Below are 16,399 nucleotides of genomic sequence, written 5' to 3'. Positions count from 1 at the left end.
GTATGTCCTTGCAGTGAACTGAACAACATGCTAACGCACTCTAACTGAACAATACTGAAGAATATTTAATAGGTACCACACAATAGGTGTGGTACAAAGAACAGGGCTGCTGAAAAGAGGTCCTTCACAGACAAACTGCAGTAATTAGAGTAATGAATGGAAAGGACGTTTACCCTCATGTCTTTATTCCTCATCTAAATGGAACATACGTAATGCTTTCTTCCTCTAAGAAGAATGAGCAATCATATAGTGTTATGAGCAATCATATAGCGTTAACTTGGTGTAAATCAAAGTAATGTATATCTGTACAAACATACATGACTCTCACACACAGCTTGGTGAGTAACTGATGTTTCTGCTATACGCCACTGTAAGAGTATCATGTTATATGGACTGAATTTTGCCTGCCATGTGTATGTGTGTATATTTAGGAATGGATGAAAATTAAGCTTTGCCATCACATAAATATATTACATTTTAAAATATATTACAGTTATTTTAAACTGCCTAAATATTTCAAAATATTAAAGTTTTCTCCTTTTTTAATCATAAAATGCAGCTCAAATGTAGCAGTAAAAACTTTTACATCATTACAAAAAACAAATCTATGAATGCTGTTTTTTTTACTTCCTATCCATAAAATAATCCTGAGAAAAAAACTATTGGTGAGCATAAGAGACTTCTTTCAAAAACATCATTTTGATTACAATTTAAGGAAAGTAAACACAATCCAATGTAGACTCTCTGGCATTTTCAAGAAGATTAGCCTTTACCACTCCTGCAAAACTGACAGATCTAAACTATAATAAAGACTTGGTTCATGTGAGAGCAGCACCATCATCAAGCTGGTCAAGCTCCAGCATTCCCCACCACACCTCTCACTGAGTTTTATGGATCCAATTCCAGGTGCAGATATTTAGCTGTATTTCACTGCCACCGTCAGTCCTCATCCATCCACCAGCTCAAACACCAGCTAAGTCATTTCTGATGGAAGTTGTGTGAAATCAATCTAGTATGATATCCATAATCATGAATACTCTCCCTCTCTTTTCTGCGAGAGAGTTCGGAGAACACTCCACAACTTCACAAAGGCCTCGACCAGTGATTTTCAGCAGGCATCAATGTATTAAAGTCGATATCAAAGAAAACGACAAACCGTCTTTAACAAAGATAAAAATTTTAGGCTCAATGCACAAAAGATAAGCAAGACAGGGAATGAAGAAAAAATGAACACACAAGTCATGTGACTTGTAAGCTCATATTGTACCTGTGAGGTTCTTAAGGCCAAGCTGACGGAGACCGAAGTTGCCGTCTCTGCGGTAGTTGAGGAAGATAGCCAAGCCATAGCGGTCTTCATACAGCCTGGTGCCGCGGATGATGCGAAGATTCTCCAGAGGCAGATATTCAAACTGATTTAGCGCCACAAGCACATAGCCGGTCACCTCACGAATGGACTGCAGACAGAATAAAGCACAAACATTAATCAACAAACATTAACCAACCAGTCAACTGGAATTCTGGAAATAAATTATATAGGTAAAGAAAAAAAAAAAAGAAAAAAAAAACTTGATTTAGAGCGAAAAAAACAAACAAAAACACATATTAAACTTTTGCAAGGAGGTGTATACAGTACCTGCACCGCACTATTATGTATTTTTTTTTTCCATTGGTGTCCAATCAAAAGTAACACAGAGTATGAGAGTGGTGTGGAGTGGAGAAGAGAACGATTATTTTTTTCTATCACTCTGATTCTGCTATATCAATTGCATAATAGCCCATAATGCAATGTTAGAAAGGATTCTCTGCTTGTTAAATACAGAGTTAATAGGCATTTAGCAGTCAGAATGAAAATAAAATCAAATCTGTTATATAAAATTGAATAAATCAGGGTCAGTTTTCTTGTCAAACTATAGCCCTGTTAGGACAGGACTATTTTTCCCAAAGAGAAATTCCTGTTTCATAAATGTACTTTGCGATTTTAAACCCGTCCGAATCTGCCAAGTCTGTATTTTTCCTCACACAACCTTTGTAAAAATTCCAGAGAAAATTACCTACTGTTTTTCAGAAAAACACAATGGTTCTCTGAGAAATCGAATTCCATCTGAATGCGAATGTCTGTGATTGCTGATGTTGTACTAACGCTTCTCCTCATGTTTTTTTTTTTTTGAGCTACCGTTTGCACACAAATCTTCTGCATGCTTGACGTTCAATATCGATGGTATCTGACGAAAATATAAAAGTATAAAATTAATAAATAGAGCCAAATCGCGGAAACTGCAAAGATCAAACGTTGTTTAGAAAACAAGTTCCGACCAAATAGGACTTGCTTGTTAAAAAGAAATTTCTAAAAAACAAAACAAAAAAAAGTGCCTCTCCCATATGGTCCTGTTGAAATATGATTGTGTCTCAATTATAAAGGCGAAATCTAAAGTGGCTGTGATGTAAACTCATGCGTAGAGTCACGTCAGACCTCTTGGCTCATCATACAGTCATTAGTTGAAGTGTTGGGAGTGGGCAGCACTCTGGGCAGCAGTAGGACACAATAAGCCAGAGGGTTATCTCTCTCTCTTTCTCTGTCTTGTTCTTTTTTACTATCTCTCCCTCTACCCTCTACTAGACAGATAATGATCTTGGGGATGACTCAAACCCATCCAACCACATCCGTGAGACCCTCGCCGTGACATACTGGTGCCGTCACCGCGCCTGTCATTAGGGCAGACACAGTTTCATTCATTCTGACAGAGCGCCTCCTGCTGTGAATGATGACACTGCATGTGTGTGTGTGTGTGTGTGTGTGTGTGTGTGTGTGTGTGTGTGTTGGGGGGCAGAAATAGCCCTGAGGAAGCGCTAACAACAGGAGTGCTCTCACTGACAGCCGTCAGTTAGCGTGAGCTTCATCTCAGGACCCATGCAGTGTGACAGGGCCGGTCCTGCTGCTGTCATCGTCCGCCATGTCCAGCTAATGGGCAGAGACGTGAGCTCTTTTTAGCAGCAGTGCTAGAAGGCCAGTCAGAGCCTCAGTCATTTATCTGGGCTAATGAACTGTTCTAATAGCTGCAGGGACATTGCAGGAAGCACTTCCTGTCCGTGTACGTGGGGTATCACTGATGTGCGCTGTGAGGATTGTGTCAAGTGGGGTTACAAGACTTCTGAGGAGGAGGTACGGAGAGTGGACCAGCTGGAAATAGCATATACGCAGCTGTAAGTGAATCAGTGCTACTTCGGTACACCCTGTACAAAGTAGGAGTGCAGTGTGGACTGGAGACGAGAGCGCTTTTTTATATATAACTCTGATACTGCTTCATCAAGAGCACAACACATTAACGGACCATAATGCAACTGTATATTAGCAAGAATATTCTACTTGTTTGACAGCGTTGGGGCCATTTCTTAAAAAAGGGAGATGCAGGAGAAGTGGAACTAAAACAGATAATTTTTTAAAAATGTAACTATTCTTAACTTGAGCGCCACAAAAGATGCTGCAAATGATGAGAGATGTGAGTGCAATGGACAAACACGTCTGTCTGGTGCATGTTTACATGAAAAAACAATGGGAAAGCAGTGAAGAGAATGCAAAAACTTGTTCCTTTAAAGGGGACTTATAATGCCCCTTTTACAAGATGTAATATAAGTCTCTGGTGTCCCCAGAATGTGTCTGTGAAATTTCAGCTCAAAATACACCACAGATCATTTATTATAGCTTGTCAAATTTGCCCCTATTTGGGTGTGAGCAAAAACACGCCATTTTTGTGTGTGTCCCTTTAAATGCAAATGAGCTGCTGCACCCGGCCCACTTTCCAAAAGAGGGTGGAGCTTTAACAGCTCGCTTCGGTTGCTCAACAACAACAAAGCTGGAGAATCTCACGCAGCCAAAATGAAGATTGTGAGTAACGGTTTTCAGCCTTACGTTGTTCAAACCAGAGTCGGACACTGATGGAGAGACTCAGGAAGAAGTTACAACTTTTAGAATGCAGCTGGACATTTCTGAGTAGTTAGTGGATACATTTATGTAGTTGCTGTGGAGTTGATTCAACTCATCGACTAGCATGTGCCGTCATGTTAACCTTTTGTGCAAGTCCAGCGTTGAATTGACCCTCGTTTGTGAAGCAGTCTGGCGTAAAATGACGGTATGGTAACAACACTGTACTACAACAACACTTCCTCTTCTCTAAAGCAGCCCAACATGGCCTTTGTTGCATGTTCTCGGGGGCAGGGTTTATGTAAATTTGGGGGTTTGTGATGTCACCAACCCGGGAAGAAGCTCGTCAGCCATTTGTTGTAGTCCTTAAAAAGCAATTTCTGTAAAAGAAAATATCTCCCTAAAAAGTGAAATCATAATCAAGGACCCTTTAATAGAAAGTGAGATAAAATCTGTAATGTACTAACAAAAAAAATAGGCTTTGGGAAAATTAACGACGGACAAACGGATAAGGAATAACTTTTTTTTTTTTTTTTTTTTAGTTTAAAAAGACATGCGTTTGGAAAAACTACAAACCTTTTACATTTGGAAATAAAATGGTTAACATCAACTATTATACACACATTATGTGCACCAATATTAATATTGTCTAACACTGATAACCAATATATTGTGCATCCCGTTACAAAGAAAGAAAAAAAAAAAAGAGCAAATTTTGTTATAGGGTGAACTTGGTTTTTTTCAGCGCTGAGCGAGGAGCAGAAAGCGTAAAAAATGCCACTCCACTCACATACTCTGATCCCGTCATGGCATCTGAATTTGGATGAAAGCACGAATACTAGCCAAGCCTTTGACCTTGCTGTGGTCCCTCCATTTCCTCTTCCTCTCCTTACGGCCAACAAAAAGCCACTGCACTTGCCACATCCTGCCAACAACCCCCTCACCCCTGGCCACCGGGAACTAAACCCATCCCAGTTACCTAGCAACCTCTGGAACCTGCTGCTGTCTAAAAGACATGAGAGAGTGGGGGAAAGTAGAGGGTGGAAAAAAAAAAAAACAGCAACATCTTTGTTGTACTTCTCCTAATTTAATTAAAGGATTACTTTGCAGAGATTTTCCACACAGCCTATTCGGCTTCCCGCACTCGCTTTCCAACACCATTTAATTCCTCTTTCTCAAACTAATTTGTTATTTTCAAGCCAGTGGATCGATACTTCCCAGAGTGGAGAAGAGAGCAGAGGAAAGGGAAAGGACGGGGTCCTCTTTCTTCTTGCTGTTTGCTCAATAATGAAGCACATAAATAAAGGTAAACAGCTTGTTGTGATTACAAGCGCAGTTTATAGCTAATGTTGTGGCGTCAATGAGGAGCTCTTTCCACCTGTTGTTAAACATAACACATCCAGCCTGAGCTGTATAGAGATCAATGGACACACAAAGCAACGCCTCATTCTGTTACAACTTCTACTGTATCTTCGATGGTATCTTCTCCTCTCACAGTTAAGGCTCTGCACCTGTAACACAAGGATGACTTTCACTGCTTCTTTGTTCGGGATGTCTGTGTTCATTTGTAAGAACTTTCAACCTATTTGTATCTGTTGTATTTGGAGTAAGAATTTTTTGTGTTACACCCAAGGTGGTCGATCCTCTACAGAGTGAAAAATAAACTCTAAAACTTTGGATGCAGTGCAAACCTACAGCTCTGACTTTGTAAAATTCAAAGTTTTTAAAATTCATGTCTAAAACAAGTAGTTGAACAACTGCAATTCATGGTTTTATCTGTAGATCAAAACAGTTCATCTTCAGAGAAGAAAAAACTGTCTTTTTTAAAAGCAGGGATTTTTTTTTGTTGCAAAGATATATCATAGAAAAAGTTTCAAAAGTTTGGCGTCAGTAAGACTTTTTTTTTATATATATTTTTGAAAGAAGTTGTAATCTAATGCTCACTAAGGCTGCATTTATTTAATCCAAAATACTTTAAAATAGTACTATTGTGAAATATTATTACAATCTAAAATAAATATTCTATTTTAATATATTTTAAAATGTAAGTATATAATATATTTTGAAAAATATTTATGTGATGGCAAAGCAAAATTTTTAGCATCATTACCCCATGTCACATGATCCTTCAGAAATCATTCTAATATGCTGATTTGGTGCTCAAGAAACATTTCTTATTATTATTAACAATTCTGAAAACAGTTGTGCTGATTAATATTTTGTGATAACAGGATTCTTTAATCAATAGAAAGGTTGAAATTAACAGCATTTATCTGAAACAGAAAACTTTTGTAAAATTATGTCTTTATTGTCAGTTTTATGCATCTTTTTCTGACTAAAAAAGTATTAAATTAAAAAAAAAAAAAAAAAAAAAAGTACTGACCCCAAACTTTTGAATGATAGTTTATATACCTCTCTTTATGGAAGCTTGTTTCCGCCACTAAATTAAAAAATAAATAAATAAATAAATAAATAAATAAATAAAAAGGTAATTGTGACTTTTTTCACAATTTACTTTTTTCTCAGAATTGTCAGATTTAAACCCGCAATGGCAAGTTATAAAGTCAGAATTTTTTGGTATAAACTCACAAATGTGACCCTGGACCAGAAAACCAGTCATAAGTCGCACAGGTATATTTGTAGCAATAGCCAACAATAGATTTTATGGGTCAAAATTATTGAAAAATCTTTAGGATATTAAGTAAAAATCATGTTCCATGAAGATATTTTGAAAATTTCCTACCATAAATATATCAAAAATTTATTTTTGTAAGCAATATGCGTTGCTAAGGACTTCGTTTGGACAACTTTAAAGGCGATTTTCTCTATTTTGATTTTTTTGCACCCTCAGATTCCAGATTTTCAAAGAGTTGTATCTCAGCCAAATATTGTCCTATAACAAACCATACATCAATGGAAAGCTTATTTATTCAGCTTCCATATGACGTATAAATCTCAATTTAAAAAAATTTACCCTTATGACTGGTTTTGTGGTCCAGGGTCACAATTATATTATGTCACACTTAAATTATGTGTTATAAAGTCAGAATTACGAGATATAGTCACAATTCTGACTTTTTTCTCACAATTGTGAGTTTTTATCACGCAGTTCTGACTTTATATCTCGCAATTCTGACTTTTTCCTCAGAATTGTGTTTATATCTCGCAATTCTGACTTATAACATGCAATTACGAGTTATAAAGTCAGAATTGCACGATACAGTCAGCCTTTTTTTCCTCATAAATTGGACATTATAACACACAATTGCGAGTTTATATCTCACAATTCTGAGAAAAAAAAGTCAAAATTGTGGGATATAAACATGCAATTCTGACTTTTTTTTATCACAATTGCGAGTTTATATCTGGCAATTCTGACTTTATAAGACGGAATTGCGACTTTATGTCACGCAATTCTGACTTTATAACTCACAATTCTGACTTTATATCACGCAATTCTCGCAATTCTGAGAAAAAAAGTCAGAATTGTAAGATAAAAAGTCGTAATTACCTTTTTTTTATTCCATGGTGAAAACAAGCTTCCATATCTCGCAGCATTTCTACATATCCTATCTGCTGTACTTATAAACTGACAACAGACACCAAAGATGCTTTTAGAAGCCAATGAGAGAGACTCTTATACAGGTGGTCTAATAGAGCACTTAAAGATACACCCAGCACTAGGGGCAGTTTGAGCCCCTATGATGCCTGTTAAAGGTAACTGTCCAACAGTCCCGATAAAGCCAATCTATAAATATAGCTCATGTTCCTGCATGAGGTGTAAGGACAGAGTGGGAGATATGGGAGCCCTGATGTTGGGTTTGGAAGCTCTGATGGCAGTGGTCCACTTAAAGCTCTCGTGATACTGACAGGAGAAGGACATCTGAGCTTTGAAAGCCAACTTAGTGCTGGTAAAGATACTGTTATATGAACTAGAAAGTGATTTTAAGATATGGGAACACAGACCAGATTGTCTGAAATGAGCCTGTTACCATTCAAATTACAGCATGGATTCAGAAAGATACGAAAAATATGTCCCGTTATAATGCTTATTTCCATCATTTAAAGAATTACCGAACAGGTTTCTGTGGTAAATATAGTGAAAAATACAGTGAAATATAGTGAAAAAATATAGTGTGCAAAAGTCACAACTGTTTAGTCTATTCGCCCTGGGCCTTCCATTCAAACACAGCCAGAGAAAACACAAAACAGCAGTGAACAAAATATAGGAGAAAGATATGGACAGATTCGCTAGATTTCCAGGGATTCTGTCTTTTCTCAGCAGTAGAGTGTTGGGGTAGAGGAAGTGTGCCGCGCAAACAAAATCCCCTTTCACTCCCCGAGACGTGCTCAGTGTGGAAATAAACTCCTGCAATTCACAAACAAGAGTGGAATGGAGAGAGAAACAGGGATGAGGAGAAAGAAAGATGGACAGAGAGATGAGGATGAGGCGAACGACAGGGCTGCAGTCGAGTGGATCATAGTTGGTCTTCTGTATATTTTAATGCATAATTAATACCCCACCTGTTCCAGTTCAGAGACGACAACAGAGGGGTTGAGAACGAGAGACGAGGAGGAGGACAGACTAGACAAAGAGAGATTTAGAGAGATTTAACAGAGAGAGTGTAAACATATAGCAACACCATGACCCCTGTGTATACCATTATGCTAATTAGTGCTCATTTACATACATATAGATCTTGTTGTGTCTTTTGGAAGAGTGGGCGGAGACATACATAGAGGTTCCGGGGTTTGGATCACTGAGTGTCCTTATGCTAATGCATCCTACCCTCAGAAAATACAGACACAGCATCTCTCTGCTACATTTCTATACAGTTTTATAATGAGTACATATTTATCATTATTATGCAAATACTTGTTCTGATTATTATAATTACTTATTAGCAGAGTTGGTAGTCATCATTCATTATCAAAGTTCAACATGCAGGTGGCACTTTCCATGCAGCTGGTGTCATAGTTTTTTTTTTTTAAAGGCATTAGAGGTGAGAAAAACTTTTTTTGTAAGAAATGCTTATTAAACTATTACTATTATCAAAACAAAAATTATCCTAGAATGAACGGTAACTAGTTTTAAACACATCAAATGTCTGTATCCCTCTGCCACGCCATCCCACCTCTGACCTTCTCTGTATCCAACAGTGAATGTAATACTATATGACATAACCATGACATAATCTGTTTAATGTAAAAAAAAAAAAAAAAAAAAAAAAAGTCACAAAAAGTCCTAAAGTCCTAAAGTTCACAAACCTCAAATAAAACAAATAGAAAATCAAACATTTTAATAATGAGTTCAGCCTCTTCAGTGAAATTTCACTGATTATTTGTTAAAAAAGATGAAAACAATAACTTTTGGCCCTAATTAGGGGTCAAGCCCCTTCTTCCGCTCTTGAGTCTATGGCAGCCCATAGAACCGTATGGAAAAAAGTTATACAATTTGGCACACAGATAGAGGACAGTCTGAAAGGTTACCCTATCAAATTGTGAGTCTCTACCTCAAACCCTCTAGTGCCACCAACAGTTCAAAAATTCACTCATGTTTATGCTCATAACTTTTCTACTTCTGATTCCATGGCTCATGCTGATTTGAATGCACCCTATGACTTCATTTCCGCCATTGAAAATTTTTCAGCCATTTTGAATTCTCTGAAAAACCTACTTTTTCGAACTTCTCCAAGAGTGTTTGTTCAATTTGCACGAAATTTGGAATGTAGCATCTACTCACACTCCAGGCAAAAAATAATTAAAAGATATTTGATCAGCCAATCTGTTCTCGTAAAGCGCGTCAACGAATTTGATGGCGAATGCGCAAAAATGCAATGATTTGATGTATTGACACCAAACTTGGTATATGTTATTACAGGCATGACACCAGGGTAGATGCATAGTATTGTCACAACGCCATCTACTGGTGCCGAGATTGGAAAAATGGCTATTTTTGCTTATAACTTTTGAATGCCTTGCTCTAAAACCATGACGCATGCCGAGTTGAGCCATTTTGGGTGTCAGCCATTTTGAATTTTGACATAAAATGCTGTGTTTTACTAACGCATGAACGCATCGTTACGAAACTCATTATGATTCATCGAGGCCATGTACTGAGAGGACTTGTAAAGTTTTAGGTCAATGCACTCTCATGGGCAAAAAATGATTATAACATATGAAAAATTCAACATATTGTTATTTAACTTCCATCATTAGATTTGTTGGCTTATGCCGAGTCCGATACCAAATTTGCCATATTCTACCATACTTACTGTCCGCCATATTGAATTTTATTTAAAACCTACTTTTTCGAACTTCTCCTACAAAATGTGTCCGATTTGTATGAAATTTGGTATGTAGCATCTACAGACACTCATGACAAAAACGTATTAAAAGATTTGATAGACCCAACCGTTGTTTTAAACTGCGTCAACAAATTTGACTGCGAGCACGCCAAAATGGATATGCGGCTGTATCTTTGCAAAAGTTGTGTGTATTGACATGAAACTTGGTACATGTTATCACAGGCATAACTTGAGGGTGCATGCAGAGTTTAGTCATAGTGCCACTTACTGCTCAGAAGTTATAAACCGTGTTATTATGTTATAAGTGCTTTAACTGATGTAATTTAAACAGCTTTATCCTAAACACATGATCACAGATGTCCACAAATATGTCCTTTTCTGCCCTTATTCGGCTTGACCCCGTAATTGCTGCTTACAGCTATATTTTAAACTTTGTTATTACATTCACGAATGTATTTCCATCATATCTCCATGTCATACTAAAGTTGAGAATGAAGAACGCATTAAAAAAAACAACACCAGTGCTGAATGACATTTTCATGACATTATTTTGTTAACAGTTCTTGAAACATCAATGTAGTGTTTCCTGCAACTAGTATTCTGCTAAACTTACAGCGCCACAGCAACAAACAAACAAACAAACAAAATAGAAGTTTTAGCTGTAAATGGAATTGGAAATCCTTATGCTTCCCATCCCGAAAACTATATGTATAGCCACAGCTAAGGGAAGATTCATCATGTTCCAGAGTTAAGCAGTCCTGAATTCTCTCCTGCTCCATTTACCCTTTATTCCTCTCCTTTAAGTTTACTTCAAATAGTGACAGTTGAAATAAATAATGCTTATGTTGATATTTTGATCTTACAAAGTCTGAAGTGTTTCATCTCACCCTTAAACCAAAAAGAAGGACGTTCTATCTTGAACAAACTGAACAAAAGTACAATCAAAGAAACTAAAATCCCTTTTTTCTTTTCTTCACAAAGACAATATTTTATGAATGAGAATTCTAAATGTAAACAAGCTTTTGAGCTACATTAAACCAATTTTAAAATTTATGGATATCCCTGTCACCATAGAACATACAGCATGTCATCTGTCTAATCTGTGTGGACTGACGGAGACGCCATACTTCCACTGTGAGGGGAATTGTGAATGAGAGGCGCAGCACAGCGCTCTGTTTGATTCTCATTGGCTTAGACAGTGCAACAGACACATGTCAGACTCGCTGATAAGCAAAGCCTGCAGGATATGTTGATTACCACAAAACATTCTGTGACAGCAAATATTTGAAACTCAGGCGCAGACATGACAGACAGGAAGGTGTTCTCTGTAATTTCATACTGCAGGTTAAAGAAATGGATTGCTGCGTTTTGGAATATTACCTTGCTGCTTGTGCAGCTACATTCTGAGATAAACATGCAAATACTATTTCTATTTGAGAAGCCCAGATACTGCAAGTGCCTAGACTCATACTGTAAGACAACAGAACACTGTAACAAACAATGAAACATTGTCTACAATGATGTGAGCAGACATTTACTCTGAGGCCTCTGACAAACACTGAAGTCACAATCACATATGGGTAATTTGCAACCATGGGGATAAACAAAGCCAAACACAAGACAATACTGATTTGAGTTTTTAATGGTAGAGTACATTAAATAAGCAAATATAATCCGTGAGTCACAGAGTAGTGTTGTCAAAAGTAAATGTGTAAGAATAAAAAAGCACTATTTACTATTAACTAGTTGCTTATTAAAATGCATATTACTAGAATACTGGCTGTTTATTAGTACTAATAAAGCACATATTAATGCATTATTCTGCATGAGCATATTCTTGATCCTTTAAACTTACCACATACCTAAACATAACCACTACAATAACTACCTTACTATCAACAGGCAGTAATTAGGAGTTTATTGAAGGAAAACTCCTAGTTAATAGTGAATATGTGTCTCTAATCTAAAGTGTTACTGCATTATTTGTGCATATGGAAATGGAAAATGCAATATCACTAAAAAAGGCAGAAATTATATTTCTCATATTTTCAAACAGTGCCAAAATATGGACGATTACACACTATCAAAAACAAACACGTTTGTTGTAAAACACCATATCTATGCTTTAATAGCTGTACCTCCAGCGGGATCAACCTGTCATTTTAGAGAAGAGAGAGTAGGTTGACATGTTTTGAAGGTGGAGTGAGCTGTCGTTAAGAACTGACAGCACTGTAAACAGTTCCTATAGCGATCCTTCCTGTTCCTTCGCACTGCTGCTATGGACTGCTATCTCACACAGAGTAGACGCCACAGGAGCAGACAGCAGCCCCGCTACAATGATGTCACCGATCATTAATGGAGCTTTGGGCTTTGTTTTAGCAAACATGCATTTTCAAACCATCTGGCTCAGCGGAGTGTTGATGCTCCAATGTGATATCTTTATATTTCACTGCCTGAAATATGTTTGGGAAACATGTCTGGCACAGGAGTGCTCCATCTGTGTGCACACAGACGCTGGTTTTGAGATACAGAACAAGCTTTTCCAGTTGTATTGATACATAGGCCTAATGAAAAATAAATAAATACATATGGTGCAGTTTTATTTTTGGCATGCTTTTGGCATGCTTCCGAAGTATAACATCAAAACCGAAATCCACTATCATGTAAACGTGAAAGGAAGCAGGTATTTGAATAATCCAGATATCGATTTTTTAAATGACAAGATCAATTGTTAGCCTACGTGAAAGCATATCCTGTGCAACCTATCCTGTAAATATCACTTTACGCTTTGCTAAGTAAATAGACTACTTTTGGAGCAGAACGTGATATCATGATTCTACTTTTGAAGAAATATTGTAGTATCGTGCTATAGTGCATTCTATCAGCTCTGGCACCTCCGTCCCAACATACTGTACAATGCGACGTACATTCACATCACGTTAACGCAGAGGTAGGGTTACACTCACATGGCATTGCAGTTATTCACAATCACGAAAGGTTATTATTTGCATGCGTTTTAAAGCTTTGCACGCTGTTCTGACATGTGCTTCTCTGAGTGCTTACAACCAAAGCGCGCACATTTAAAAGCCTGTCAAACAGCACTTGAGTACTAAAATAAGTTATCTTTCGCATCTTACTGCGCCTAAACTGTCAAATACACACAAGGTTTACATAAACACAGTCGGTTATGTCTTAAATGAACGTAAACAGAAAAAAACGGATGTGTGTCTGTATATTAGATACGTGCGTAAGGTCTTAAAGGATTAGTTCACTTTCAGATGAAAATTACCCCAAGCTTTACTCACCCTAAAGCTATCCTAGGTGACTTTCTTCTTTCTGATGAACACAATCGGAGAAATATTAATAAATATCCTGACGCATCCAAGCTTTCTAATGGCAGTGAGCGAGGTTAAACAAGTATGAGCTGAAGAAAGTGTCTCCATCAACATCCATCCAACATAAACATACTCCACATGGCTCCAGGGGGTTAATAAAGGCCTTCTAAAGTAAAGCATTGCGTTTGTGTGAAAAAAAAAAAATCGATATTTAGCTAGTTATGAAGTAAAATATCTAGTTTCCGCCAGACCACCTTCCGTATTCAAGTTACAAAGAAATATCGCTTCAGAAAGCCTTTATCAACCCTCTGGAACCGTGTTTATGATGGATGGATGTGGAAGGAGGCACTTTCTTCAGCTCATTATTCATATTTCTCCGATTGTGTTCATCAGAAAGAAGAAAGTCATATACACCTAGGATGGCTTGAAGGTGAGTAAAGCTTGGGCTAATTTTCATTTGAAAGTGAACTAATCTGTTAAAATGTCAGCAGCCAAATAAACCTGCTTCCGCTTTTTATTAATGTTAATCAAACAACAAAAGACAAAGAGAAAATCGCTTACTGCTCTTCACTGAATAACTTCAGTAGCTTTAATAAGAATCAGTGTATATATAATTTATACAGTGAAGTCTATGTAGCGTTTTATTTTTACATTTGTTTATTCAGTTCCTTACTTTAATGCTACTGTTAAATACACCTACTGTGAAAAAAAATAAAGCACTGTTTATTTAATTTGTATATTATATTGTATTTGTAATGTGCACCTCCGTCCACCCCTACTTTGGCCTAAATGGTCTGTCATTCTTTTTCTTTTATATTTTGTTACCTTGTAAGGCTATTAGAAATTAGAAATTAGTTTAGCTGTACTGCTCAGTCACTTGCAAAATAGTAAAACCAACATGAAAAAATTGTGATAAAATCGTGATTTTCCTGAAAATCATGATATGATATGTTTGCCATATCACCCACCCCTAGTACGTACCACCACAGAGAGGCACAAAATCATGTTTTTGTTCACTGTTCCTTGCTGGTGGAATGATCTCCCCAACTCTATGCAGACAACAAAATCCCAGACAATATTCAAGAAACAGCCAAAAACGGGTGTCTTCCATGAGCAACCTCATCCTGCTAATAATAATAATTCGATGCTTTCACTATTCCCTTGTCTATGCTCTCACTATTCCTTAATACCCCCCAGCTCTAGCTTGTACTATTCTGTTCAGAACTATGTTTTTAAGATGAATCGCTTGTTGTATTCCTCATTTGTAAGACGCTTTAGTCTGCTAAATGAATAAATGTAAAGGTAAACATCTGTGTATGCGAGGCCAGTCACAGGTGTGAAGCTCATTACAGGATTGAGTGGCGGTCCCTTCGGACCCTACAAACTCTTTCATCTCACACTCCGAGGGGGTCGGAAAGTGTGGGCGCTCTTACAGGGACGCCACATTCTAAGATGGAGGCTGGCTGAGATTGTGTGTTAAGAGCTTTGATTATTGCGAGAGAAAGAAAACCAGTCACTCTGCAGGAAGTCTGTCTTTTATCCTGTTTCCTCTACTTTCCACCTTTTCCCTGTGGACTAAGGATCACAACAGCAGAACTGCTGTGACACTATATACGGCCCTCTCATCCTCTCTCTAGAGATGTATGTGTGTGTGTGTCGATTTATTGTGATTCGCTGCAGGGGAGATGCCTCATGAAAACAGAGTGTTTCCTCAGATGTCTTAATATAATCATTCATCTATTTGTTTTATCTGCACTTAATAAAAGCTTTCACGCACACAGACTTCAGCACCCCACAATGAACTATGCTTGATTTCCTATTGTATTGATTGGGCTCAACAGTAATTAAGAACGATATCCATCTCCTTCTGCTGACTCTACCCATGATACAGATCACTTCCCTTTGCTCTTTTTCCTCAACATGTGCTCACGTCTGCCACTGAAACCCTCTGCCTCTCTTTAAAGGAATAGTTTACCCAGAAAAAAAAACAAAAAAATGTTTTCAGAATTTCCTCACCCACAGTGCCATTCTAACCCTATAATATATATATATATATATATATATATATATATATATATTTCATCCATGAAACACAAAAGGAGATGTTAGGCAGAATGTTTGATCTTTTGTTTTACATACAATGAAAGTGCATGGTGATTTATACTATTTCGTCCATGCTTAATATAAGTATTCATTTCTTAAAAATAAATAAATAAATAAAATAATCTTTTCTTTTCTTTCTTTTTGGGAGCTTTTGTTAGTAAAGAACAGCCATCTCAGACATTAAATTTTATATTTTTCAAAAAAAAAAAAAAAAAAAATACTATGGGGTCAGAATGACATGAGTGTGTGTACATAAAATTTTGGGGTAAACAAACTCTTTAAATGGACGTTATATGGTCTATCTTCATATCTCCATAGTCAAAGTGAATATGTCTGCTCCATTTTGTCTTCAAAAGTATTTTCTCTTTGATTCAGATGACATAACAGTCTGTCTGTGTCCAATTCCTTTTTATCCTGTCCTTTGCACACTGAGATGTCAAATATGTGATGCTGACAAGAATTGGAGTGCTTGAGACAAACCTTCACATTTTTATTTGATCTGCCACTGCAAAGATTTCCTGTACTGCAGAGCCCAGTTCTAGATGTACTTCCTGTGCTGCTGTTTCAAATGCTTGGTAGATTTCTTACAGACTCAGTGAACCTCGTTATTTTTTTACCTCTTGGTTTAAAAAAAAAAAAAAAAAAAAAAATCCATATATTTACATTCGTGAAAGGTCACCCTATGGAAAAAGATGTCGTCTAGAAATGATCAGCTTTGCTTCTGATGCATTAAC

General features: G+C 37.0%; 1 protein-coding gene across 2 annotated transcripts in view; it reads right to left on the bottom strand.

Moving 5' to 3' along the window:
* Positions 1-16,399, bottom strand: part of erbb4b (erb-b2 receptor tyrosine kinase 4b) — a 318,456-nt gene that overhangs the window by 127,600 nt on the left and 174,457 nt on the right. For both annotated transcript variants that reach the window (XM_051905832.1, XM_051905833.1), the window contains exon 3: positions 1,268-1,454. In XM_051905832.1, the coding sequence (XP_051761792.1) occupies positions 1,268-1,454 (187 nt within the window). The remainder of the gene's footprint in view (positions 1-1,267; positions 1,455-16,399) is intronic.

The sequence above is a fragment of the Ctenopharyngodon idella genome, chromosome 9 (assembly GCF_019924925.1).
Source record: "Ctenopharyngodon idella isolate HZGC_01 chromosome 9, HZGC01, whole genome shotgun sequence".
Lineage (NCBI taxonomy): Eukaryota > Metazoa > Chordata > Actinopteri > Cypriniformes > Xenocyprididae > Ctenopharyngodon > Ctenopharyngodon idella.
Note: the sequence above shows the minus strand (reverse complement) of the source record. Positions and strands in the feature narration are given on the sequence as shown.